The 25,183-nt window shown below is 35.6% G+C and overlaps 2 protein-coding genes and 2 long non-coding RNA genes across 5 annotated transcripts; 1 reads left to right on the forward strand and 3 right to left on the reverse strand.

Annotated features, from left to right (window-relative positions):
• Nucleotides 1–6,568: 6,568 nt before the first annotated feature.
• On the reverse strand, nucleotides 6,569–8,529 carry LOC145116180 (mediator of RNA polymerase II transcription subunit 15a-like). 2 transcript variants are annotated; one of them, XM_079052534.1, is made up of 5 exons: nucleotides 8,399–8,529; nucleotides 7,957–8,107; nucleotides 7,454–7,565; nucleotides 7,143–7,269; nucleotides 6,569–6,773 (listed from the first exon to the last, which is right to left on the reverse strand). In XM_079052534.1, exons 2-4 carry the CDS (start codon nucleotides 8,079–8,081, stop codon nucleotides 7,183–7,185), a joined length of 324 nt encoding a protein of 107 aa, XP_078908660.1. In that variant the 5' UTR covers nucleotides 8,082–8,107; nucleotides 8,399–8,529; the 3' UTR covers nucleotides 6,569–6,773; nucleotides 7,143–7,182. The 2 variants fall into 2 exon arrangements, with proteins under 2 accessions (XP_078908660.1, XP_078908662.1); XM_079052536.1 differs by having other exon boundaries at nucleotides 6,569–6,802.
• Nucleotides 8,530–15,245: 6,716 nt separating this feature from the next.
• Nucleotides 15,246–15,907, reverse strand: LOC145116406 (uncharacterized). The gene is made up of 3 exons (XR_013712057.1): nucleotides 15,853–15,907; nucleotides 15,655–15,729; nucleotides 15,246–15,549 (listed from the first exon to the last, which is right to left on the reverse strand). It is a non-coding gene; the product is annotated as an uncharacterized LOC145116406 (long non-coding RNA).
• A 3,122-nt stretch (nucleotides 15,908–19,029) lies between these two features.
• On the forward strand, nucleotides 19,030–21,445 carry LOC145112003 (uncharacterized). Its single transcript, XM_079048221.1, has 3 exons — nucleotides 19,030–20,013; nucleotides 20,092–20,558; nucleotides 20,629–21,445. Exons 1-3 carry the CDS (start codon nucleotides 19,528–19,530, stop codon nucleotides 21,404–21,406), a joined length of 1,731 nt encoding a protein of 576 aa, XP_078904347.1. The 5' UTR covers nucleotides 19,030–19,527; the 3' UTR covers nucleotides 21,407–21,445.
• Nucleotides 21,446–22,706: 1,261 nt separating this feature from the next.
• LOC145112004 (uncharacterized) lies at nucleotides 22,707–23,707 on the reverse strand. The gene is made up of 2 exons (XR_013710413.1): nucleotides 22,978–23,707; nucleotides 22,707–22,889 (listed from the first exon to the last, which is right to left on the reverse strand). It is a non-coding gene; the product is annotated as an uncharacterized LOC145112004 (long non-coding RNA).
• Between the last annotated feature and the right edge of the window lie 1,476 nt (nucleotides 23,708–25,183).

The following is a 25,183-nucleotide window of genomic DNA, read 5'->3' on the forward strand; positions in this document are numbered from 1 at the left end:
TTCGTTTAGATCGCTAAAGCCAAATATCGCTCTATCGTAAATTCACTATTTACGTCGCGCTGTGTCGTGTCGGTTCTGTCGCGAAACTTCAACAGGTCATAACTTCTTCGTTATAACTCAGATTTCGGCATTCTTTATATATTCAGAATCCTTGTAACATATACTACAACTTTTATTAAGACTATTCATTCTTATTACTTCAAAACAAGTTCCAATGGTTGACCTAGACTATTATATTGTCATTAATGCATAGCCCAGAAACATGGGCGTTACACTGAATTTTACAATAATATGGATATGTAATGGGATTTTTGGACATCTTGTGATTGATATTTATGAAATTAAAAAATTAAATTTTTCTTTAAAATTTGGGTTGTTACAGATAATGATTTTATTAATATAAAATTTAAATTTTTGGTCTTAAATTTTGGGACGTTACAACATGGTTGAACTAAATCCATCAAGAGACTATTTTTATGCATTAGGGACCTCAAAAAACATCAAGATCTAATATTCTAAGCTTCTGGAGTAACTTATACTCACATGAATCAAACCAAGGGACCAAAATATGCCAAAAACCCTAAACTAACTAGATCTAAGAGATGAATCAACAAGGTTGAGACTTTATACCTCCAGAAGGATGGTCAAGGTGAGCAGGGTCCAGATCTATAAGCTTCAAATCAACAAGTGCTTTTCCAAATGGTTCTTCTTTCTTCAAGATGTACCAAAAACACATCAAAACACACAAAAGGTTCAATACTCTCTAAAAAGGGGCTAGGGTTTCGTGGGAACTGCTTTGGGACGAATGAGGGTGATGATAGAAGAGGCCTTGAGGTTATAAGGTGTTTAAATAGGGTCTAAACCCTAACTTTAGGGTTTGCCTTTGACTCGAGTACGCCCAACATACTAGGGGGAAAACCTTGTGTCCAAGCTTCGACAAGGTACGCCCCGCGTACCTTAATTACGCCCTGCGTAATAGGCCACAAAGCAAAATAATTAAATACTTAGAATTTAGGAAATTTCCTGGGAACCGGGTGTTACATATCTTGATTTATTTGAATTTAATAAACTGAATTAATAGAGAAAAATATATGAGGCTACCATGTATCAACATAAGAATAAAAGATAAAATTTTGAACTAATATTCTAAAAAAATGACATGTGACACAAATTATTTTTATTTATTAGGTGGAGGGGATAAAAGATGCAAAGGGGTAAGGAGGGGATTACCTGCACCCTATTCGAAATTATCCGGTAAAAAATAGACTTCGAAGATGAGAATGATAATTATATAATTTTACTTTTGAAATTTTATCCTATCAATAGATAATCGTTAGTCCTCCATTATATTTTTATTATGTTTAATTTTATCGTTTAAAAAACAAAACAATATCAATAATAATAATAATAATATGTATTTCGTTCGTATATGTGATAACATCTTTTATATTCATAAAATGTAATCTCATTTTCTATTATTTTATCTCTTGATTTATTTGAATTTTTAAAAACTGAATTAATAAAGAAAAATATATGAGACTGTCACGTGTCAACCTGAGAATAAAAGATAAATTTTTGAATTAATACTTTAGAAAATGACATATAACACAAATTATTTTTATTTATTAGGTAAGATAGATAGATAAGTATTATATTTCAAATATAGCTATGTAATTATAAAAAGAATTACAATTTTAGTCCAAGTTTTTTTTTTTACTATATAACATATAATAAGTATTAAACTTAGAAATGCTAAATTGTGAGCAAGAAAATATAAGTGTCTAACTATACAAAAATCTTTATAAATGGTTCATGTGTTATAAAAAGAATTACTTCCTTCGTCCCAAATTAGTTGTCCACTTTTGACTTTTGAAGTCTTTTTTCTTCAATTTTGACCTTAAATATTTTTATTTGTGTTATATATTACTTGATAAAACTTATAACAATGAAAAGACATTTAAAATACAATCCATTCATAAATTTTGTATCAAGTATTATCTATTAAAAACAAAAATATTTAAGCTCAAAGTTGAAGAATAAAGATTTCAAAAGTCGAATGTGGACAATTAATTTGGGACGGAGGTAATATAATTTTGGTCCAAGTTCCTTTTCCATTAAATCAGTGGTCTTTATTATTTTTTATTGTAAAAACGGTGATAACTCCATTAAAAGTATTAATTATTTGTAAAAGCACTAACTTACTCATATTTTTGTCTTTTTATTATTTTCCTAATTTTTTTATTTTAACGTTATATCTTTTCTAAATAGTAAAGTCCCCCCCCCCCTTACTTTTTCGCTTCTTCCGCTTTTTTTATTTTACATTTGTAGCGGAAAAAACTTTGAAGGCCTTTGGTCAATGGATGTGTGGGAAGTGTATGGCTTTGCATGCTCTTAGCCGTTATTGTCATCACCCGGATGGTCGTGCGAGGTTTGTTACAGGGGCTGACGGCTCGAGTAGTTACATTGTCGGTATTCTAAAGTCGTCTACTAAAGAGTCGGTGACAAATGCTCTTGGAGGTTTGGTTTTTGATGTTGGAATCCTTAATCGTGTTTTTAAAGAGCCTATCACTACTGTCAAGAGTATCCCCCATAGTTGCCGCATTGCTTTCTCTCAGGCTTTGAAAATTGCTCTTTACAAGGTGATTGCCCAACCTGGCTCACTTGATGCACGAATTTGTTTGTTACTTCTTCCTCGCTGCGCACTGCAGGTGTTTAGGCCCAAAAATAGACAAGAATGTAGGTCTGGGAATAGAAAATCCTTACAGCAAAGCTCCATCCTGAAGTCCTTGGATACATGGGGGAAAGATGATGGTATCAAGAAGTTAGTTCAAAATATGTTAGACAATCCCGAGGTTGGGGCCATGAGACATGGTGGAGGCATCCTTCAGAAGGAGTCTACATCAAGTAACACCAACATCATGCAGTGTCTCCGTAAGGTTACAAATGGGCATTTTACCGCAGCAGTGAAAGTGTTATGCTCATCGGGTGTTGCGCCATATAATGGTGATACTATTAAAGCTTTGGAGGACGAACACCCTTTCAGGCCACCCCCATCCATGCCGAGCCCCATAATTTCTGAACCTCCCCTTGTAGCAGACTTTGACTATGTATTTGGTTACATCAAATCTTTCCCTAAAGGAACTTCTTGCGGGAGAGATGGCTTGAGGGCTCAACACTTACTGGATGCCCTTTGTGGAGAAGGGTTTACTATTGCCACAGATCTCATACGTGCTATCACTTCAGTGGTTAATTTATGGTTAGCGGGAAGATGTCCGACCATTTTGGCAGAGTTTGTTGCATCCGCTCCTCTCACGCCTCTACTTAAACCTGACAACGGGATCCGTCCAATTACAGTAGGCACTATATGGAGACGTCTGGTTTCCAAGGTTGCCATGAAAGGCGTATGTAAAGAAATGGCCAAGTACCTTAATGATTTTCAGTTCAGGGTTGGTGTGTCTGGGGGTGCTGAGGCTGTGTTACATAGTGCCAATAGGGTGTCGAGTGAACACCATGCTGATGGGTCTCTTGTAATGCTAGCAGTGGATTTCTTGAATGCCTTTAACTTGGTGGATAGATCAACATTGCTCCACCAGGTTAAGAGGATGTGACCTTCTATTTCTTTGTGGATGAATTTCTTGTACGGGTAAGCAATGAGACTTTATATCGGAGACTAACATATATGGTCTACCACTGGGGTGCAGCAAGGCGACCCCTTGGGCCCTCTTCTTTTTGCCCTCGTTTTGCACCCGCTTGTGCACAAGATTAGAGACAATTGTAAGCTCCTTCTCCATGATTGGTATCTAGATGATGGGACTGTCATTGGGGATTCAGAGGAGGTGGCCAGAGTGTTGAACATTATTCGGTTGAATGGTCCGGGCTTGGGTCTTGAGTTGAACATCAAGAAAACGGAGATTTTTTGGCCCTCCTGTGATGGTAGGAAGCTTCGTGCTGATTTATTCCCAACAAATATAGGGAGACCTTCTTTGAGGGTGAAGCTCCTTGGGGGGGGGGGGGCTGTTAGCAGAGACGCAGGGTTTATTAGTGGGCCGGCCATGAAGAGAGCAGTCAATGTTGTTGATTTGATGGGTCTTCTTCCACAACTATGTGACTCGCAAAGTGAGCTCCTTTTGCTTCGATCATGTATGGACATTGCAAAACTTTTATTTAGTTTAAGGACATGCCAGCCGGTGCACATAGAATATGCAACTTTGTTCTTTGACAAAGGATTGCACAGGTCTGTCGAGGATATGGTGGTATGTGGAGGCTCCTTCTTTGGAGACATTCAGTGGCGTCTGGCTTCCTTACCTATTCGTTTTGGTGGTTTGGGTTTGTACTCGGCATATGAGGTTTCCTCCTACGCATTTGTAGCCTCGAGGGCCCAATCTTAGGCATTACCAGACCACATCTTACGAGACAGTGGCATATGTGGTATGGACTCTGATTACCTATGTGTTATGACTCGTCTTTGCGAGACGATTCCAGGATTCAACTGTAACGGTTTCACTAATAAGGACACCAACCCCCCTAAATCTCAAAAAGCATTGGCGTGTGCCCTTTTTAGCAAAATCGTCAAAGATATGGAAGTCGGCTTCGACATAACTGTTAGATAGAAAGCAGTCTTTGAGTGTCTTCGGGCACCTCATGCTCAGGATTTTCTGCTAACTATCCCTATTGATGGCCTTGGCCATCATATGTCTCATGTGGAGTACCGAACTATCCTTCGTTACCGCCTCATGATTCCTCTATTCCCAATTGACGAGATATGCCCAGTTTGCCGCAAGGCATGTTTGGATACCTTTGGGGAACATGTGGTTCATTGTCGAGAGCTCCCTGGTTTCAAGTACAGACATGATGTGGTTAGGGATGTTCTCTTTGATGCTTGTTGGCGTGCTGGTATTTCTGCGAAGAAAGAAGCGCCAATGAACTTTTTAACGGACCCGCAGGATGGAAGATCCACACTTAGACCGACTGACATTTTGGTCCTTGGATGGGTAGGAGGGAAGCATGCGTGTGTGGATCTTACTGGGGTCTCTCCTCTCGTCGGTTTGAGGAGCGGGGGTTTCACAGCAGTGCATGTTGCTTAGAAAGCCGATGCGTGCAAAGTGGCAAATCACGAGAATGCATGTATAAAAAATCAACATGTGTTTGTACCTTTTGCATTTGATACATTTGGTTTTCTCGCACAAGAGGCGGTGGAGCTCCTCAACAGAGTCCAACGGATCATGCATTCTAATGTCATATCTCCTAGATCCACAGATGTTTTCAGAAGAATTAGTTTTGCCATCCAGAAAGGGCTAGCGGCGCAGTTTGTTGCTCGTTTGCCTTCCATCGATATGTATTGAACTATATTAGTCGAATTTATGATAAATAAATTTATAGCTTTTGGCAATTTAAGTCCCTCTGCTAATTTTCTATTACTATCATTCTTATACTTTGTAAAATGACATATTTCAACCTCTACATTCTAAAATATCATTTTCATCATGTCTTTGAACTTTGAAAAATATCAATTTCACCTTTTTATTTTCTAATTTTTTGTTTTATGCCTCGTAATATATACAATCTGATTTTCCTACAGCTACCATCCCTCTGACTTTCTAAACATTCGTATGCATCAGTATAAATTAGAGATGGTCAATGTTTCGACATAAATTTATAGCTTTTGTTCGTTGATTTAAAAAAATTACTTCCTTTTTTATGTATGTATCGGTATAAATTCGAGTTCGTCTATGTTTATACTTTGTAAAATGCCATTTTCAACCCTCTAGTTTTTAAAATGTCATTTTCACCCCGTGTTTTAACTTTGAAAAATATCAATTTCACCCCTTTAATTTTCCAAACTTTTGTTTTATCTCCCGTAATATATACAATTTGATTTCCTATAATTACCACCCCTCCGACTTTTTAAACTTTCGTATGTGTCGGTATAAATTAGAGGTGGTCAACGTTTCGGCCTAAATTTAGAACTTTCGTTCGTTGATTTTAAAAAATTTACTTGCTTTTTTATATACGTGTCGGTATAAATTCGAGTTCGTCGATGTTTCGACGTAATTTTCTTTTTTATGTTTTCGTATTTATTTTTATATACGCTTCCTACATATGAGTCGGGTCACATATAATATGTTTTTACTTATTTAAACTTTCGTTCGTTAAATTAAAAAAATCTTACTTGCTTATACGTACATATCACATATAATACAATTGTTATTATTTTTGCTTGACATGACTTTGGGCAATAATTTTTGTCGTTTGTCAATTTAAATCTTCGGTGTAGCAACTTACTTTCTACTAATTCTCCAATAGATTACTGCGCCCCAACGCGGACAAAATTGACTAATGAAAGTAAACAAAAAGGCCCAGTGACTCCTTCCACTAATCGTTAAAAATAAAAATGTAACAATTATTGGACTGGACACGTCACCCACTTTTCTCTTTTTCTTGTTCGGTAACTATCCCACAAAACCCAACCTCTTAGTTAGGTGTAGTTTTTGTGTTTATGACAATAAATTAAATAAAAAACCGCATAATCACTTTTTAGCTTCACACAATTTAGTTATTGAGTTCTATATATTATGAATCTCATCAATAAATCCTTATGGATCAAAACATATTGACAATATAAACAAACTATTACAATGCATAGTGCACACATGATATGCATATCGATTTGCATCATTAAACAAAACACAACAAATACTTGTATATACATCATTATACATCATGTGGTTTCCCACCATTGGTTTATTCATTATCGTGGTCTTCTGCCATTGGTACTGTGGTACATGCATCCAAACAATATGATCTATAAGTTTATACAAAAACATCCAAAAAATAATGTAAATAAAATTCTTAAATATTTAATATACTTTTCTACCTTCACAAACTAATTGATATATGAAACTTGTGCGTGTGATTTGGTTGATTTTATGTAATGATGTTTTGAGGTTATCATAAGTAGCAAGATATTTTCTTTTACTGAATAAACAAAGTCAAATTCCAAAGTCCAAACATTTACAACTCTGTCCTCATTTCTTCATTTCCTTAATTTTTTCAAATATTTCTTAAACATCATTAATGTATAATTGTATATGTAACCAAAAAAAGAGCCTAATATGACAGACTGACAGTGTATTAGAAAATACCTGGATTTGAGGGGTTTCCATTAATAGCACCAGAGTTTGACTACATAGCATATGCCAATGGCATGGGTCTTCGTGGTCTAGTGTCAATTGTCAGCATCTTAAAGGATATCTTCCGCATATAATCAAACTAAAAACCAAATTATTAAAAATATTTAGGTCCCAAACTACCTTATCACATATGACAAATTATTATGTCCAGCTTAAGTAAAAAAGAAACAGACTTCGAATGATTCAAAATCTTAATATCTCTAACATTATGTTATTGAAGTGATAAGCAAACTAAAGAGACCCTGAAAAAAAAAAAAACAAACCAGGCTTGTTGCAGCATTATAAATCTGCTCTTCAAACCTCGCACATGTTTTTCTAAGTTCTTGTAGCTCCTCATGTCCAGAGTATGGATGATACCTCTTCACTTTAACCATTCTATGTAATATCAACATGTGTCACAATCAAAACATGTGGTATTTAGAAAATATTTCTGGTAGAAAACTTAATTTTACAGATAAAAAAAGTGTAGACAACCAGCTACATTAAACAGTTTTTAAGTGAAATTACAGTTATGACCCAAGTAATATGAAATTATATTTCCACATAGGACACCATATCACCAAAACGTACTAATTAACCTTTTTGGGCAATTAGCACCTTAGTAGTTTAGCAATCATCACTTCTAAAAGTAAAATGAAACTATATTTCCACATATTATCAACAAAATCCCAACAGTTAACAATTCTAAGAAGGTTAGCATGATCGAATTCCTATAGCACATAAAATTAAGAGATTTAAGAGAAGGATGTAAATGGTAAATACACACATCCTGTTCACCATCCTTTCCCTTGCAGCTGCTCGCAATTGAGTCCTCCAATCACCAGATTGCAGAGAGGAGTCGCCAACATCGCCACTTCCACCATGTGTACGCCTCAAATTACTCATATCCATCTTCTATTTGATGATTGATTACACTCCTAAAACAGAATAGTAAGAAATGATTTAATTATACAAAGAGCTTTTATACAGGAAAAACTGTTTTTTCCTATTGGAACTACGATTTTGTCAGAAATGATTCAACTACGATACACGCAACATGATACTAACGATTGTGAAATTGAAGAATCACACTTCATGACAAAATCATTTATATAAGTAGGGTTTATAGCATACTAGACATTCAATTTGATTGGTGAAATAACTAACGAGAGATAGAATTAATATGCGTGTAATCGGGTAATAGGAAGAGTGAATTTGCATAAGGTTACCGTTAGATGGTCGCCGGTGACGGAGACGTGAAAGATGATCCCTATTTTAACTATTAATTTAGTTTGAAGGTTTATGAGTGTGATGATGGATGGTTTTTGTTTGGGCGGTGAAGTCGAAGAAGATGACGGTTAGGTAAAATGTTAATAAGCTTTAGGACTATGATTATTTCTATAAAAAAATTATTTTGTTTTTATATTTATTTCGAATAAAATTCACTAAAAAAATATGAAATTTGCTAATTTAAAAAGACAAAATTGCAAAAATGTTCCCTATGGTTTGTATTTTTTTAGGGTTTTAGTCCAAACCTCGACTTTTTTGGATTCATCGTCCTTTTGAGCTAGTTTACATGCAGTTTTGGTCCCTGTCCAAATTAAAAAGACTATTATACCCTTAATGAATTTAATTTTCATTTTTCTTTCACTTTTTAAAATTATTATTATTATTAAATATAAAATCGGGCCTCTCTCTCTCTCTCTCTCTCTCTCTCTCTCTCTCCACGTCATGTAATCGGTACCCTACCCTCCCCCGAGTCACAGTCCATCTTCTTCATCATCAGGTTCACGCAGGTAACGAATGAAAGGAAAAAAAATCTGCAATCCTCTTGATAAGCTTTTCAAATAGAAAAGAAAGTATGTGGAACGAAAGGTAATGGTGGCGAAAGACTTACTGCAGTAGTAGAAGGCGGTGGTAGCTGGAATCACGGTGGCAGCAACAGATGGTGGCTGTAGTAGTGGTCGGAGGTTGCTCCAGTAGCATCCGTTGCTTCGTTCTTGCTTCTGCTCGGCGGGGATGACGACAGGGAAGAACGACGGTCGGTGTAAGGTGGTAGATGGTCAGAGTAGGGGCGTTCTAACAATCACAGCGATAGTGAGTGGTGAAGTGGGTTTTGCCACCGGTGGGTGGTAGCTCTGCTGCCCGGTTCTTTTGGCGTCCTGTGGTTCACGACGAGAAGGAAGGGGAAGCCTGCATTCCTGAATCATCCCTCAGCTCCATAAAGAAGGTCGATTCCCTGTATAAAGTATGTACAAAGAAGTTGGATCTCTGTATGTTATTCCCAAATCAAAAGTGAAACAAATAGGTTGTGTTTCCTAGAATTGGGTTTTATCACACAGGTTTCAGTATGGCTTTCATCTGTCATCAATTGCAAGCATCCAATTCTCCTTTTTACTTGCCTTTTCGAAGCTTATTCGGTCGTAATCAAAGAAAGAGCAAAATCTGCACATTCATCAAAATTAATCGGTTGTTAAAGATTTTATGTGCTCCACTGGTTCGTTTGATTGATTCCGGGATTATGCAAGATTGAAATAGAAAAGAAGGTGATGGGAGCGATTGAGTTTATTTCTTTCCCTTTACTGTTTTTGTTCACCCCACGATCGATTGACACTAACAATCGTAACCTCTCTTCTTCTCTGTAATGCTTTGTTCAATTTGACTGAATTCAATTTTCAAATCGACTTTTTACAAAGGTATCGTTTCCACAATAATCTCAACTTCCATTAGCCAAAAAATGTCTCTCGTTCTCAGGCATCAGTCATCGAGGGAAAAGAACCAACATGTTATTCTTTTAGGAATTAAGATCCGAGAACAGAACCTTTGCAGCAAATCGCTTCTGTAATAGGTTTTCTTGTGGTGATTTAGGACGAGAACGGAAACAAACGCAGATCTCTCATCGTTGAATTAATGGAGAAATCGATTTTCTTGTGTTGATTTGGGATGTATGGAGAAGACAACGAGAGAGAGAGGTGGGTTCCATAATTTTTATTAATAAAACTTTATATTAAATAGAAATAAACATAGAAAATATATTAGAAGGGTATTTTTGTCTTTTTAACTTTATGAGGGACCAAAACCACAAACAACGTAGCTCAAAAGAACCGTCAATCAAAAAAAGTCGAGGTTTGGACCAAAACCCAGAAAAAATGCATACTACAGGGACCATTTTTGCAGTTTTGTCATTTAGTCATTTAAAAAGGATATTAGACGTGTGAGTCCGTCCGTTTAATTGGGTTTCGTTTTAATTGGATTGGATTGGATTTTATAACATCTTATAATACGTTTTGGGTTAGGTCGGATTAAACCAAATAAAATTTAAAAACATCATATTATTTTTACCATATTACTATTTTTATTTAATTTTTTGTAATATGTAATAATATATACAACACAAATATAAATTAATTATAATTATTAATTTCTAATTAAAAATAAAATAAAATATAAAAATACATATCTAAAGCTCATTCACTCTAACTAAAAAACATTAATCTCGGTTAACCAAACCAAATTACTTTTATGAACATCATTTTGTTTGGTATGGTGTTTGAGTTTTGCTTTTTTCTCATGCTCGTAACGATATTCACAAAACAATCGTACAAAATTATAAAATGTGTGAAAATAAAGTATATTTGGATTTGACAAAACTGCACGAATGGTCCCTGTGGTTAGCTGAAAATTGTCACTTTGGTCCAAAAAAGTTTGGACTAGCACCAGATGTCCAAACTTTTCATTTTGTTGTGAGTTTGGTCTGATTTTGTTTGAACTTTTTTATAAAGACGATTTTCCCCCCTGATTATTTAATATTTTAATTTTCTTTTATTACAACAATTAAAAAGAATTAAAAATAAAAAAAAAGAAAATACTCTCTCTCTCTCTCTCTCTCTCTCTCTCTCTCTCTCTCGTCCTTCAAAATCTTCAATATTTTTTTCGCCCTCCTTTACCGTCTCAAACACCCACCCTATCCGATCTGAAGCCACCATCCTGTTGGCAAGATGAAGAATGATGAATTGCAGGTAAGATGAAGAAGGTTCTTCAGGTAAATCGCACCGCCACTCCACCTGTTCCCACCGCCACCTGCTACGATGCCAACCCTCACCCAAACCACCAATAAATCGCAGCAGTCGCCATCTGCTTCATTTGTGTCGACTCTTAAGTCTTTAACAACCTCCACCACTTGAATCCAGTTGACCAAATTAGAGGTACCTTGAACGAAATCGGGGATGAGAGGGCCAAATCAGAGACCAAATTTGTAGAGATTGGCACTCTACCTGTGTGTGTCTAGGGTTTTTTTTATTAGGGGTGACAGAAGGTTAGCGAAGGAAGATTCTGATGCCAAAACGACTTCATCATTGCTCGAAGCAATCCCGACGATCTCGATTCTCAAATCGCCTCTCTCTACAACCTTCTAAACCTCAAAATCGGTAATGAATCGTAAGCATTTCCCTCCTATATTCAAACCAATCGATTTTCAGGAACCAATCAATTCTCACATGAAATCGATTCATGAAAAACGCTCGTATAACGTGGTCGTCGACCATGGAACACGTGAGGGAACGGGATGGGTAGGGCAGTAGTGAGGGTCGATTTCCTGCGAAAGCTTTGTTTCCAGAGATCGATGGGGCCAAAGAGAAGGAAAGGGAAGGCAGTGCAGCTTCTCTCTTCCTGTTCTGATAACAAGGTGCGATGCGGAAGGGAGAACCGGTTGAGCTAGGAGAGCAGCAACATCGGCGCATGTGGTGTGTTTGGCAGTGGAGCTCGACGGGAAGAAGGCCAAGTGCGATGGGGGGTGTTCGGCGTTGTTGTTTGCTCGACAATCACAGGTGTCCTTTCATCTCTCTTCTTTTTTACTTTGAATGTAAATCCATGGGGTTTAGTCAATAGATTTAGGTTAAGATGAGTGTTTGTTGATTGATTCTTGACAGAAATGGATAAATGGAATGGATGAGTGAGGTTAATCTTTTACAGGAAATCGATGGGTGTATGCTTGTTTTGCTTGACATAATCGATGGGGTGTAAATCACTAGGGTTAGGTTTGTGTTTTGGTTTCTTGAAATTGCCATGGAAAGAATATGAACCAATAACAAGGAGTGGTTGTATTTCTCATTTGCAGGTATACATGAAAAGAACAAGAATGCTCTTGTGTTCTTGGCTGGGAACGAATGCAGAAGGGAAGAACAAGGATATGTGTTGATTGTATTGGTTTATGAGAGAGAGAGAGAGAGAGTATTTTCTTTTTTCTTTTATTTTAAATTCTTTTTAATTGTTGTAATAAAAGAAAATTAAAATATTAAATAATCAGGGGCAAAATCGTCTTTATAAAAAAGTTCAAACAAAATCGGATCAAACTCGCAACAAAATGAAAAGTTTGGACCTCTGATGCTAGTCCAAACTTTTTTGGACCAAAGTGTCAATTTTCAGCTAACCACAAGGACCATTTGTGCAGTTTAGTCTTTGGATTTTGATCAAAATAACCATTATTTTCGAAATGGAGGCATTTTTGACTATTTTAGAGTAACTTTATGTCATATTGGAAAGTAATTTTTCAGATTTCAGACTCACATTTTAAATTATGTATTTAGGACAAAAAAATTAATCCAGAAAGTCATTAACAAGTCCGAAATCCGATTAACAAATCCAAAAATCCCATAAAATGTTTGGGTTTTTTTTACTATAATCTAACAAAAAGTTAAAAAAAAATAGCAAATGTGAATAATTATGATAGAAAAGCATAAAATGTGACATTTTATTGAATAATCAGTGATATTAAACATTTTCAAAATTAATAGATATAGGTTTTGAATACTGCTTTGTGCAAATGAGAATAAAAATACACAATTGTATATTCTATGAAATCCAAAATGATCATTTCAAAATAATGGTTAACTATGAAAATACCTAAAAATTAGGTTATTTCCATGTATCTTCTATAGGTCATATTTGTGAAATATCCCAAGTTTATAATTGCAATGAAAAGATATTAATTTTAAAAACTTTGATGGCTTAATTTTAAAGCTTTGACCACTTTTATGCACTGTTTTACAAAAGGTTTGATGACTTTCTAAAATGACCATTCGATTTTTCCTTTTTTTTTTTTAAAAAAAAAAAAATTTATGTGAAAACCCAAAACCATTGTACTTCTAATTAGGATTATCATTAGGCGGAATTTGTGAGCAACATGTTAATTTGATTTTTAAAGTCGTGTCTATTGTCTATTAATTATGAAATTGATGCCAAAATATTTATTTGAAGTCATCTATTAATCGTTTAGCCTTGTGTGGGTTTCTTATTATCCTTATGGAATTTATTTTTATGTTTTGATGTTTCGTCGCCAAGAAATCATCCTTCTGTTTGCATGCTGCAATGGACAGATTATAACATATAGGCACTTTGAGGCAACATAAATCATATATCCTCCCATTGTGAATAAGAGAAGATGGAAGTTACAACATATAATTTGGTAATGATTTGGAAATGAGATGACAACCAAATGGTATTCCCAACTCCAAGTTAAATGGTAATTAGAAATGTTTTCATAGTAGATAGATGACATTTAGGAAATAAATACTTTGTTATAAGCACTCAAAAATTTAGTTGATCCAGATTCAAATCTTACATACTTCAATCTTAGGGTGATCTATCGTTCAAAAAAAAAATGAAATGATAATCACTATTCACTAAAAATGAAGTGATAATCACTATAATGTAGATAAGAAAAAATATTGAGAGTAAATTACACGATTCGTCCCTGGTGCAAGTGTCAAATTGCATGTTTAGTCTCCATTTTTAAAAATTAACTCGGACCGTCCCTCGTATCGTTAAAAATTGCACGTTTCGTCCCCAACAGACAAAAATAACTGTAATGCCCTTTTTAATTTCTTTTTCATTTATTTTCAACTGTTTTCTACTTTTGATTTTTTTTATTGAAAAAGAAATAAAAATGGGCCCACACCCTTTTATACCTTACCTCTTCAACCGCCTTCCCTATCAAACGAACATCGCTTCTCCTCCCATTTCCTTTCTTCTCAGTTCTCACAGCAACCTCCGGCAACCCTTTGTCGTCACCGGAAATGTCTAAGTAGTAAAATCTTACAGATTTCTAGCAAACATCCATTTTCAGAAACGTCCAGCCTCTAAAACCTCGTCTTTCTGCCAGAAAATTTATCTCCCTTTGAAGAAATTGGAGATGTTTGGGTTGTATCAGGTGAATAAATCCACCACCACCATCATCTTTGATCACCATCACCTTCGAGAGAGGTAGCTCCGCCAGAACTACTGCCCATCCTCTTTCTCTACTTATCTCCTTCCCATCCCATTCTCCCTGTCTCGATTTCCAAGTTCGATTTTGGGTTTGATTTCGAGTTCGATTTTCAGTTTGATTTCAAATTACATTTTGAGTTCCAGGTTAGAATTCATGTTTTTTTATTGAGTATCAAGTTTGATTGCTGTTTTTAGGTTTAATTTCAGTGTTGATTTTGTGCTTCATGTTTGCTTTCAGTTTTAGGAGTGAGTAAGATCATTTTGAGTTTTAGGTTCTTGAACGATAATGATTTACTTGAATCTGAACCGGTTATGAATGATTTGAATTTTGATTTTAAGCTTCAAATTTTGAGTGATTTACTCGGATAGTTGGCTATGAAGAGGGAGGATGAGTGATTGGTGAGGGTAAGGGTTAGATGAGGGACGTTTGATGATGTGGCTGTCCAGGTCGGTTCTTATTGGTAACGAGAGACAGGCGATTTCCAGTTGAACTGGACATTGTTTATGATGTATATGCAGGTTAACATCGACGGGGTGGTGTTTAGGGTTTAGACAGAGAATATGGAAATGGTACAAAGGGGGTGGGTGGGACCCACAAGTTTATTTAAAACATTTTTTTAATAATTAGAAATCTAAAAAAATAAATGAAAAAGAAATTAAAAAGGGCATTACAGTCATTTCATGTCGGTTAGGGACAAAACGTGCAACTTTTAACGAAATAAGGGAAGATCCGAGTTAATTTTTGAAAATAGGGACTAAACATGTAATTTAGCACTTACACCAGGGACGAATCATGTAATTTACTCAAATATTGAAGAATCAAGATGTTCTCAAGGTAACAAACAATGAAAATATACATTTAAGACTATACCAACAGTGTACTTTCGTGTGGTTTGACTTTGACTTGTGTCAAATGTCAATTGTGCACAGGTTTCCTTCGAGTTGAGGTGATGAGATGGACAATTTGCTTCTCATAAGTAGTCAGTTTGTCTTTGTAGCTAACTAAAATGTTGTGCTTTTGGATTTGTAAGAATGCCATGAAACGTTCCAACATGTTTTTGAACACTTTTAGCTTCTCAAGTTGCTCGTTGTTCAGTTGATGAGGATGAAAATCATTCTGGACAACAAACTCTTTCGTTAAATTAGGAAATAATTTTTTTTTAAAATTACATTTCTTTTTCACATCTGTTTTCCATAAAATTAAGGGGGATATGGAACTCACATGCTGCAATCTGCGAAGAATTTTCAGGTTCAACTCATTCAAATCTTGTAGATACAGATCCTTCATAGCTTTTATCTGTAATAAAAATAAAAACAATTTTAGATTCCAAAAGAGTGTTAGTTGTTTCTTATTATGACTCATAATATCAATAGGGTTGGAAAAAGGAACATAAAGCTTGTGTAATTTCATATACAACACCTTTTCATACAGTTCCTCTTGCCACTCTTCACAATTTGTGGAATCTAACGATGCTACAAAAGAGTTATAAGTTAATAATAAGTTTCATTAATATTTTGTAAAAATATTTTTTGAAAAAAAAAATACCTGGATCAAAGGGGTTTACACTATTAGTGTCTAGCATAAGATTTTGTGATCTGGTTTCAATAGTCAGTATCTTGAAGCATATCTTCCGCATATAATCAGACTGCAAACAAAATGAATTACAAGATTTAAATAGCAAACTAGTTCCATTTTTACATAAAGACTCCTTCAAAATCTTTATACCACTAACAACATTAGCAGATAAAAACAGAACAAACCTGACTTGTTGCAGCTATATACACTGTCTCTTCAAAGTTGACAGCTATTTTCATTAGCCCCTCATCTCCATAGACTCGAATATGACTCTTCAAGGCATCCATACTGTGTAAAAGCAACATGTGTCAATCAAAAGATGAAAGTATTTACAAGATATTTCCATGACTTTACAAATCAAAGAAGGGTACAATGTACATAACCTACACTCACTATTAACAACAAACCTCAACAGATAACATCATCATAGTTAAGTTATGATTCTAATCAGGTTAGAATAGTTAAAATACTTTTAAAGCACATTAACTTGAGAAATTTAAGAGTATAAATACACACATCCTATTCAAGATCCTTTGTCGTGAGTCTGCTGGCAGCTGAGACCTCCAATCACCAGATTCCATAGAGGTGTCGCTAACAACGCCACCACATCCACCTTGTGTATGCCTCCAGTTACTTGTGTACATCTATTTTATGATCGATTTCCACTCCTAAAGCAGAATTATATTTGTTAATAGTCAGAAATGATTCAAGGATAACGAGAAAGTTTATATAAAAAAATAGTTCCTTCATATAAACATTGGAAGCTATAGGCATGATACGAACTGATTATCAAATTCAACAATCACTCTTCATGACAAATTAATTTACATAAGAGTATTCAAGGGGAGCAATAAAGTGATCTTGACAGGTGGGCATATAATAATCGAACGTTGAATGAAGTAAAAGAATACGCAGATGTTTCAGATTTAGCAATCTACAGGTAGTAAGTTAAAGTTGTTGTATGATTGTGTGAAAAGGGGGTGAGCATTTGTATAGTGTACATACCAGATATATGCCTAATTCTTGAGTTGGGGTTTTGATACTCAGCGCACACGAAGCGATTAGACGTAGTCGTTCTTTCTTCCTCTATATCTGAAAATAATAAATCCAACAATTCAAAAGCAAACGATCGAGTATAAAGAAGTGATTGAACCAATTTGAGTGAAATCGGGTGCTAGGAAGAGTCAACTCGTATAAGGTTACCGTGTGATGGTCGCCGGTGACGGAGAAGCGAAAGATGATCCCTACTCCAATGAGACGGTGAACACGAAAAAGAAATCTTTTACGAGTTGCAAACTTTGTAACGAGGCAGAAGCTCAAAAACTTTGTAATAAGGGCGTGTTTGGATTGCTTTTCAAAGTGGTTGTTTGAAAAGGGTTAATGACCTAAGTAAGAACTTTTGTATTTGTCCACGTTTAGTAAACACGTTTTTTTCGTTCACATTTGACCATTAAACTTGTTTGACCTGTTCAAAATAAGGTAATATGACCGGTAATTACGGTAATATTACCCTATTATGAACATGTCAATGAAGTTTATTGGTCTAATGTGTACGAAAAAAAATGGTTACCTAAATACGGATAAAAACCAAAGTTTCTTACCCGTTTTGGTTATACTGGACAATAACCGTCTTAGGGACTGTGTGCCCTGGGATCAGGCTCCGACAATCAATGAACAATTACGTTAGACTTGGTCTAACCCAGTTTAGTCCCGACTAGTCATAGGCTAAGCTGGGTTGCTCGGTCTTTAAAACACATACAACCTAACCCCTTAAGCGTATACAACATAGCCCCTAACTAGTTGGGCCTAAACTGGGTTGTCCCAAGACTTAACCATCTCCTCATACACAAGACCGGACAACCCAATTTCATTTCACATCAATGGATCTTATGATTACTTGCACTTAACATAAAGAACCCAATATTACCAAAATAGGTAAGGAACTTTGGTTTTTGTCCAAATTTAGGTAACCATGTTTTTTCCGTACACATTTGCCCAATAAACTTGTTTGACCTGTTCATAATAGGGTAATGTTACCGCTAATTACCGGTCATATTACCTTATTTTGAACAGGTCAAACAAGTTTAATGGTCAAATGTGAACGAAAAAAACATGGTTACCTAAATGTGGACAAAGACAAAAGTTCGTTACCTTTTTAGGTCATTAACCCTTTGAAAAGTAAGGATTTTTTCGCCTTTTGAATATCCCGTTTTTTTTCCTATAAAGTTCGAGGGCCTTTGCGATTAATTTTCAGCCTCAAAAGTTCTTTTTGGTAAAGGGAAAATGACTTGACTTATAGGGTAAGATACTTTTTGAAATGTACATATTTAGTCCTTATTTATTATTTATTTTTTTTGTAAATTAAACCCTTATACCAGTTTTTTGTAATTATGCAATCCTTTTGACCGGCTATACCCGGTGTACCGGTCATATACGAATTTTCTTTTATTTTCTTGAAATGAAATAACCAGGTGGCATCCACATGTCACCTTACATGAATATTGTTAAATTACACCACATTTTGACAATTAGGGCTCATTTAATCAGCTATTCCTCCATTCACTCGGCCGATAATCCATCAAACTTCTTGACTCAAAATCACCATCAACAATGGCAGAAGATGCAGATACAATCGTTGATGTACACTATAATGGGGTGTTCACACCTACCCCATTGATGTATTTTGATGGAGTAAAAGCCTCTGTACCATACACGGTTGTGAACAAGATGAACTTCCCTGATTTCATCCCCTTTCTTGAAAAGCTTACTAACGAAAGATGCAGAGATGTGTATTACTGTCCACATGAAGTGAGGTTGTCTGAGAGATTACATGCTATTCAGAATTACTGCGATTTTAACGAGTTTCTTGAAGATATCAATGAAAAGAAGAGATTGGATGTGTATGTGGATGATCATCATGAACCTTTGTTTGATTGGATTCAGGAGGAAGAATCAGACCTTGAAGATGATGATTTGGTTTCTATTGATGATGTTGACTCCATTTTAGAAGATGGTCTGAAAGCTGAACATGTAGAGGACGATGAAGTTATATCTCTCAAAAGAAACTTCAATGATCAATTCCTCAACAAACTTTGTCCAATACAGAATGATGACTTGGTTGAAGAAGATTATAATGCAATACGACATATCTACCCAAGACATGATCATACTCAGAAATGGAATGAGATGAAGCCTCGATTAGGTATGAAATACTCTACTACTGCTGAACTTAAATACTCTCTTAGTTGCTATGCTGTAGCAAATGGTTATGATCTGTGGTATGAAAAGAATGACAAGAGTAGGTTGCTAGTTAGGTGTTGTAAAGGAAAGAATCCAACATGCCCTTTTAGATTGTATGCTTCCTGGATGAAAGAGGAACACACTTTTCAGATTAAGTCTCTTATAACATAGCACAAGTGCTCTAGGACATTCAAACTTGGGTCAATTGTAACATATAAGTGGATAGGGAAACAATTTGTGAATGATGTTTTGGAGAGTCCTAAACTGAGTTTGAGGAAAATGAAAGCCCTAGTATCTAAGAGATACAACATTAATGTGAGTGTTGGGCAGTGTAGGAATGCAAAAAAGTTAGCATTGTATGAAGTTGAGGGAAGTTTGAAAGAACATTATGCCAAATTGTGGTATTATGCAGCTGAAATCAGAAGGGCTAATCCAGCTTCACATGTTGATGTGTTCTTGGAGCCACAACCTGATAATATTGTGGTGTTTGATAGGTTTTATATTAGCTTTAAAGGTGTTGTGGATGGGTGGTTAGATGGATGCAGAAAGGTAATTGGGGATGATGGTTGCTTTCTTAAGGGTGTATGTAGAGGGGAGCTCCTATCAGCAGTGGGTAGAGATGCTAATAATAACATCTATCCCTTAGCTTGGGCAGTAGTCAATGTTGAGAACAAAAGGACATGGAAATGGTTTTTGAACAACCTAATGGAAGACATTGGAGGGGGGAATGGTCATGACATTACAATCCTCTCAGATGGCCACAAGGTAATCATTTTATTTTTTTGAATTAACTTTAATTGTTTTGATCATTTAATTAACTAATCATTTAATTGTTTGAATCAGGGATTAGTTGAAGTTGTGAAGGAAAGACTTCCTGATGTGGAGCATAGATTATGTACGAGACACATTCTAGCTAATTTCCACAAAAAATTTAAAAGAGAACAATACTTTAAACCATTTTGGAGGGTTGTGAATGCAACAACTGTACCAAAGTTTGAAGCAGCAATGAATGAGATTAAGTCCTTGGAAAGCAGGGCTTATGACTATCTCATAGACAGGGATCCAAGGTGTTGGTCAAAGGCTTTTTTTAGAGATGGTATGGACTGTGATGCAGTAGAGAATGAAGTTTCTAAAAGTTTCAATTCTGTTGTACTTGATGCTAGAAGGAAACCAGTGATAACAATGTTGGAGGGCATAAGATGTTGGGCAATGCAGAGGTTATGGATGCAGAAGCAAAATGGTTTGAGTTGGGATTTGGACATATGCCCAAGTATCAGAAGGGAGATAGAGGATTTGAGAGAATTGCAAAGGTTAGTAACACTTTCATTAGTTATACATTGGTTTATAATGGTAACTGACTATCTTCTTCTATATTGACAGATTTTGGGTACCTTATGTGAGTGGCTACAAAGAATTTGAAGTGTTCTCAGGAAATGAGAGGTATGCTGTTGATCTGAATCAGAGGTCATGTGGATGCAGAAGCTGGCAAATCACAGGCATTCCATGTGTACATGCCATATCAGCAATTTCATCATTGAACCTAGATGTGGAGGCTTTTGTATCAAACTCCTATACTAAAGCCTATTTCCTTAGTAGCTATGAGTATAACATCCACCCACTCAATGACAGTTCTAAGTGCCCACATGTTGAAGGACTTCATACTATTTTGCCTCCATTAAGGAGGAGGTTACCTGGCAGGCCATGTGTCAAAAGGAAAAGAGATCAGGAAGAAAGAGAGCTAAGTGGGCACACAAGGCATACTGTGTTAAGGGTATGCATTCCTCTAAGATGTACCATTTGCCACCAAACTGGCCACAACAAATCCACGTGCCCAAGTAAGCCAACTCCAGCTCCAAGCACAGCAGGTCCAAGTCAATTAACTCCAGCTCCAAGCACAGCAGGTCCAAGTCAATCAACTCCAGCTCCAAGCACTCCTACTCCTATTGTAAATGAAGTTCCTCTAAAGAAAGCTCCTGTCAAGAGAACTCCTGTGAAGAAAGCTCCTGTGAAGAGAAGTCCTATGAAGAAGGTTTCTTTGAATGATGCTGGTAGGGTGAGAAAGTTTTTAGAAAGAATCATAGAAATTGGTCTTCAGAAAAATGTTAAAGTCAAGGATGGAACTAGATGCAGCCAAGACAAACCTGTGACCTTAGAGTAATTAGGTTTTGGTGTAGTGGGGTAATGCATGTGATATATATATATTTTGATGTAGTGTTGGGTAATCTTTTGAACTTAATTACTATATTACCCATACTAGTTTTCTATTACATCAACATCCCCTAAAACCTCCAGAAGCATATCTTCAACCCCAAAACACAACCTTAACAATGACCAGCAGAATCAGTACACAAACCATAACCTTCAACTGTTTCACTTCTTCTCTAATAGATGCCACATCCTCTAAAACTTGTATAAGATAATCTGCAACATCTGAAAGAGTATCTTCTGCAATGGGCTTCATATTCTCAGGTTCTTCATCAATCCATTCCCAAACTTTACACTTTTTCCCTGGTTTCTGTAGTAATAAAATCAACAACATAGAAGGTAAGAAGAAGAAAATTGATGCGATTTGACAAATAAAATCAATTTAGGTATTTACCAATGAGTTAGGGCACACTCGGAATTTCTTTCCAGGGTTATCTTTGGTCTTGGAGGTACGAATTCTTGTAGGGAGTTTACAATCACAGAGGACTTCCTTATCTACTCTGTGATTGCTTGAACCTGTGGAGATTCTTGAGCCAGTCGACATCTTCTTTCTTCTTGTACGACAAAACCGTGATTCCTCCTGATTTTGGATGTTAACATTCGTTTATAATGAGTGACTAAGCTAATTAATTGTTATGCAGTTGCTTTTAGTGCCACATGTGCTTCCACATCAGCAAAACCTATAGAATCCGGTCAAAAGGACCTAATGTGTACATATTAATAAAGTATAAGGGTTTAATTTACAAAAAAAAAAATAAGAACTAAATGTGTACATTTCAAAAGGTAACTTACCCTATCAAGTCATTATCCCTTTGGTAAAAGGAAGTTTTCTAAAGACAAAATATTAAAATTGATCTATGTGGTATACATTTTTTTGGGGTTTTAGTCCAAACCTGAAATTTTTTGGATCGGTGGTCTTTATGAGCTGGTTTGCTTGTATTTTTGGTCCCTCGGAAAACTGAAAAGACTAAAATACCCTTGAGGTATTTCTTTTTCATTTTTCTTTCATTTTTTATCTATTTTTATAATTAAAAAATTAAGATCTCTCTCTCTCTCTCTCTCTCTCTCTCTCTCTCTCTCTCTCTCTCTCTCTCTCTCTCTCTCCATAAATACACAGTAAAACCACACACACATCATCCACATGATTACTAAAAGCACTCACCCTCAAAATAAAATTAACTAATTTCAAATCAAGAAACACATATGGGTTCAACTTTCTTATTGTTGTTGGGGATGCACAAAGAAAAAGTCGCTCCTATTCAAGTTTCTTATCGCAAACAAATGAGAAAAACAGGAAACACAAATCAAATTCAGAAAACATTGAAACTCTATTGGAGCAGTACTGTAAATCAAAAACTCAAACCACACCCACACCTCCTCCTGTTTGCAAATGAACTGCTCAAATTGAGAGCTTTCCGATGGTTACCAATTACAATCTAACAAATTAAGGAAGAAGAAAAGAGTTTGTTTAAATTTTCAAAACTTCATAACAAAAAACAAAAATTTAGATCTGTTTTCTTTTACCTGTACATATAAATTTCTTTCCCATGAATTTATTTCCTTTCATCTCGTTGTTACCGGAATCGAGATGCACCAGAGTCGGCGGCTGGATACTATCACTGGGTCTCTTTAAAGCGAAGACTACACCAATTCCACCCCCACCTACATCGCATGTCACTTGTTGAGTTGAAAGGCTCAACACAATAGCTACCTCGACAAGCTTACATCCATAGCCAGTCAAAATGAAAGTGAAGAAGAGTCAATGAGGCATTTGGTCGAACAGGTGGTGTGTGTGTGTGTTCACCATCGATGAAGCTTGGTATACTGGCGATGAGTTCCATCAAACATCAATTGGGAAGCCGCTGCGGAGGATCTGAAGTCTTTTGATGTCGATTGTTCGATCTAAATACAAAATCTAACCCAACTCCTTGATTCGCCTTAATTTCTCCCTCACCCTCTTCTTCATCTTGCCTCTCGCTAGAAACCGCCGCCGCCATTGGACCTCCGGCGAAGAGTCCAATCCCTCTTTTCTCCTTCTCCATTTGGTAACGACCTGAGCCTCTTTTCCCCCCCTACAACCATTTTGTACCCATTAGACCCAGAATGGCGGTTGAAGAGGGCTTTTGCAAAGGTGGACCATAGACAGTGATATTTGATCGTAGGTGGTGGTGACGATGGCACAATTGAGCAATTATTTGGTTTTTATTAGGATTCGAATGTTGAAGGAGATTGAAGGGAGGAGAAACATTTTGACTTTTTCAGTCAAACATTGTTTGAGAGAGAGATGGGTGTTTTCTTATTTTTTTTAATTATAAAAATAGATAAAAAAATGAAAAAGAAACACCTCAAGGGTATTTTAGTCTTTTTAGTTTTTTGAGGGACCAAAACTACAAGCAAACCAACTCATAAGGACCACCGATCCAAAAAAGTCGAGGTTTGGATTAAAATCTCAAAAAAATGCATACCACAGGGATCAATTTTGCAATTTTGTCTTTTTTAAATTGTGTTTGAATTAGTTTTGAGGGAAAAAGTTAAAAGTTGTTTTTAAAAAGTATTAGGCTTAACTTTTAAATGTAAAATGACTAAAAAAAGACATGCTTACATATTTACAAGGATTTACTATTTTACATATATTATTTTATACTTGAAATTTTTTACATATACATTATAATTTTGTAAATATTTTATTAGAAAATATAAAATATAAATTTCTTTTAAAATCTTTTTTATTTTTTTGATTAGACCATGATAATATTAAAATTACGTTCATACAAATTGTAAATAAATCATAAAAAATATTATTGATAACGCCATATTACATTCATCCCAACAATGTGATTATATCTTGTGCAATAATATCTCGTATCGCTGCCATATACGAATCATCATCACTCATGCGACGTGTACTTGGACATTCTTCGTAAACTTCACTACTAGTACCACCTCGTATGTGATTGTAGGATTCTTGTTGTGCCCTATTAAACGTTTCATCAAACCTACCAACCTTTCTAATATAGTTATGGATCACCATCGATGCTATCACAATTCTTACTTGATTCTTGTACTTGTAGTTAACATGCATATCTCTTAATAACGTCAACCTAGCTTTCCACACTCCAAAAGTTCGTTCAATGATATTTCGCAATGATGAGTGGAGATAGTTAAATTTCTCTTTCGGTCCATGAGGTTCACGAATAGCAGCTGTGTGTCCATGTCGAAAATCCGGTAAATGATAATGAATATTTACGCATTTGTATGTAGCAAGATACCCTATGGTATTTGGATATCCGACATCAACAACGTAATATTTATCTGTAAATAAAACAAACATTTGTTATTTGTTTCAAACAAGTAGTAAAAACATAAAACTTGTGTTTCAAAAAAAAAAGTTATACTAACCACCCATTGGATATGGAAAATTAAGATCTGGTCTCTGTAAGGTTTTCATTGAAAATTTTTGTGTCATGTGCAGTCCCCTCTCAACCGGCCCATACAAATGTAAAACACATGTTAAAATCACAAACAACCATTATATATTGTGTTGCATATCCCTTTCGACCAATGCACTTCGCTTCCTTTTTGTGGAACTGATGCCCTAACGTGTGTCACATCTATAGCACCAATGTAATCCTTCAAATACAAAAAATATATCATAAATAGATCATTTGTTAAAGTTTGATTACCAAGTAGCTGAACATTGGATAATACATTGAACATTGGATGATACCGA

Source organism: Lactuca virosa, chromosome 5, assembly GCF_052849685.1.
Source record: "Lactuca virosa cultivar CGN04683 chromosome 5, Lactuca_virosa_CGN04683_v6, whole genome shotgun sequence".
Taxonomy (NCBI): Eukaryota; Viridiplantae; Streptophyta; class Magnoliopsida; order Asterales; family Asteraceae; genus Lactuca; species Lactuca virosa.

Coding starts and splice junctions, on each gene's coding strand:
- LOC145116180 (XM_079052534.1), bottom strand. CDS start 8,081: ATGGATATGAGTAATTTGAGGCGTACACATGGTGGAAGTGGCGATGTT. Junction 7,566..7,956: donor GAAAGGATGGTGAACAGGAT/GTGTGTATTTAC, acceptor GATATTACATAG/AATGGTTAAAGTGAAGAGGT. Junction 7,270..7,453: donor ATAATGCTGCAACAAGCCTG/GTTTGTTTTTTT, acceptor TTTGGTTTTTAG/TTTGATTATATGCGGAAGAT.
- LOC145112003 (XM_079048221.1), top strand. CDS start 19,528: ATGAAAGCCCTAGTATCTAAGAGATACAACATTAATGTGAGTGTTGGG. Junction 20,014..20,091: donor TCCTCTCAGATGGCCACAAG/GTAATCATTTTA, acceptor TGTTTGAATCAG/GGATTAGTTGAAGTTGTGAA. Junction 20,559..20,628: donor GATTTGAGAGAATTGCAAAG/GTTAGTAACACT, acceptor CTATATTGACAG/ATTTTGGGTACCTTATGTGA.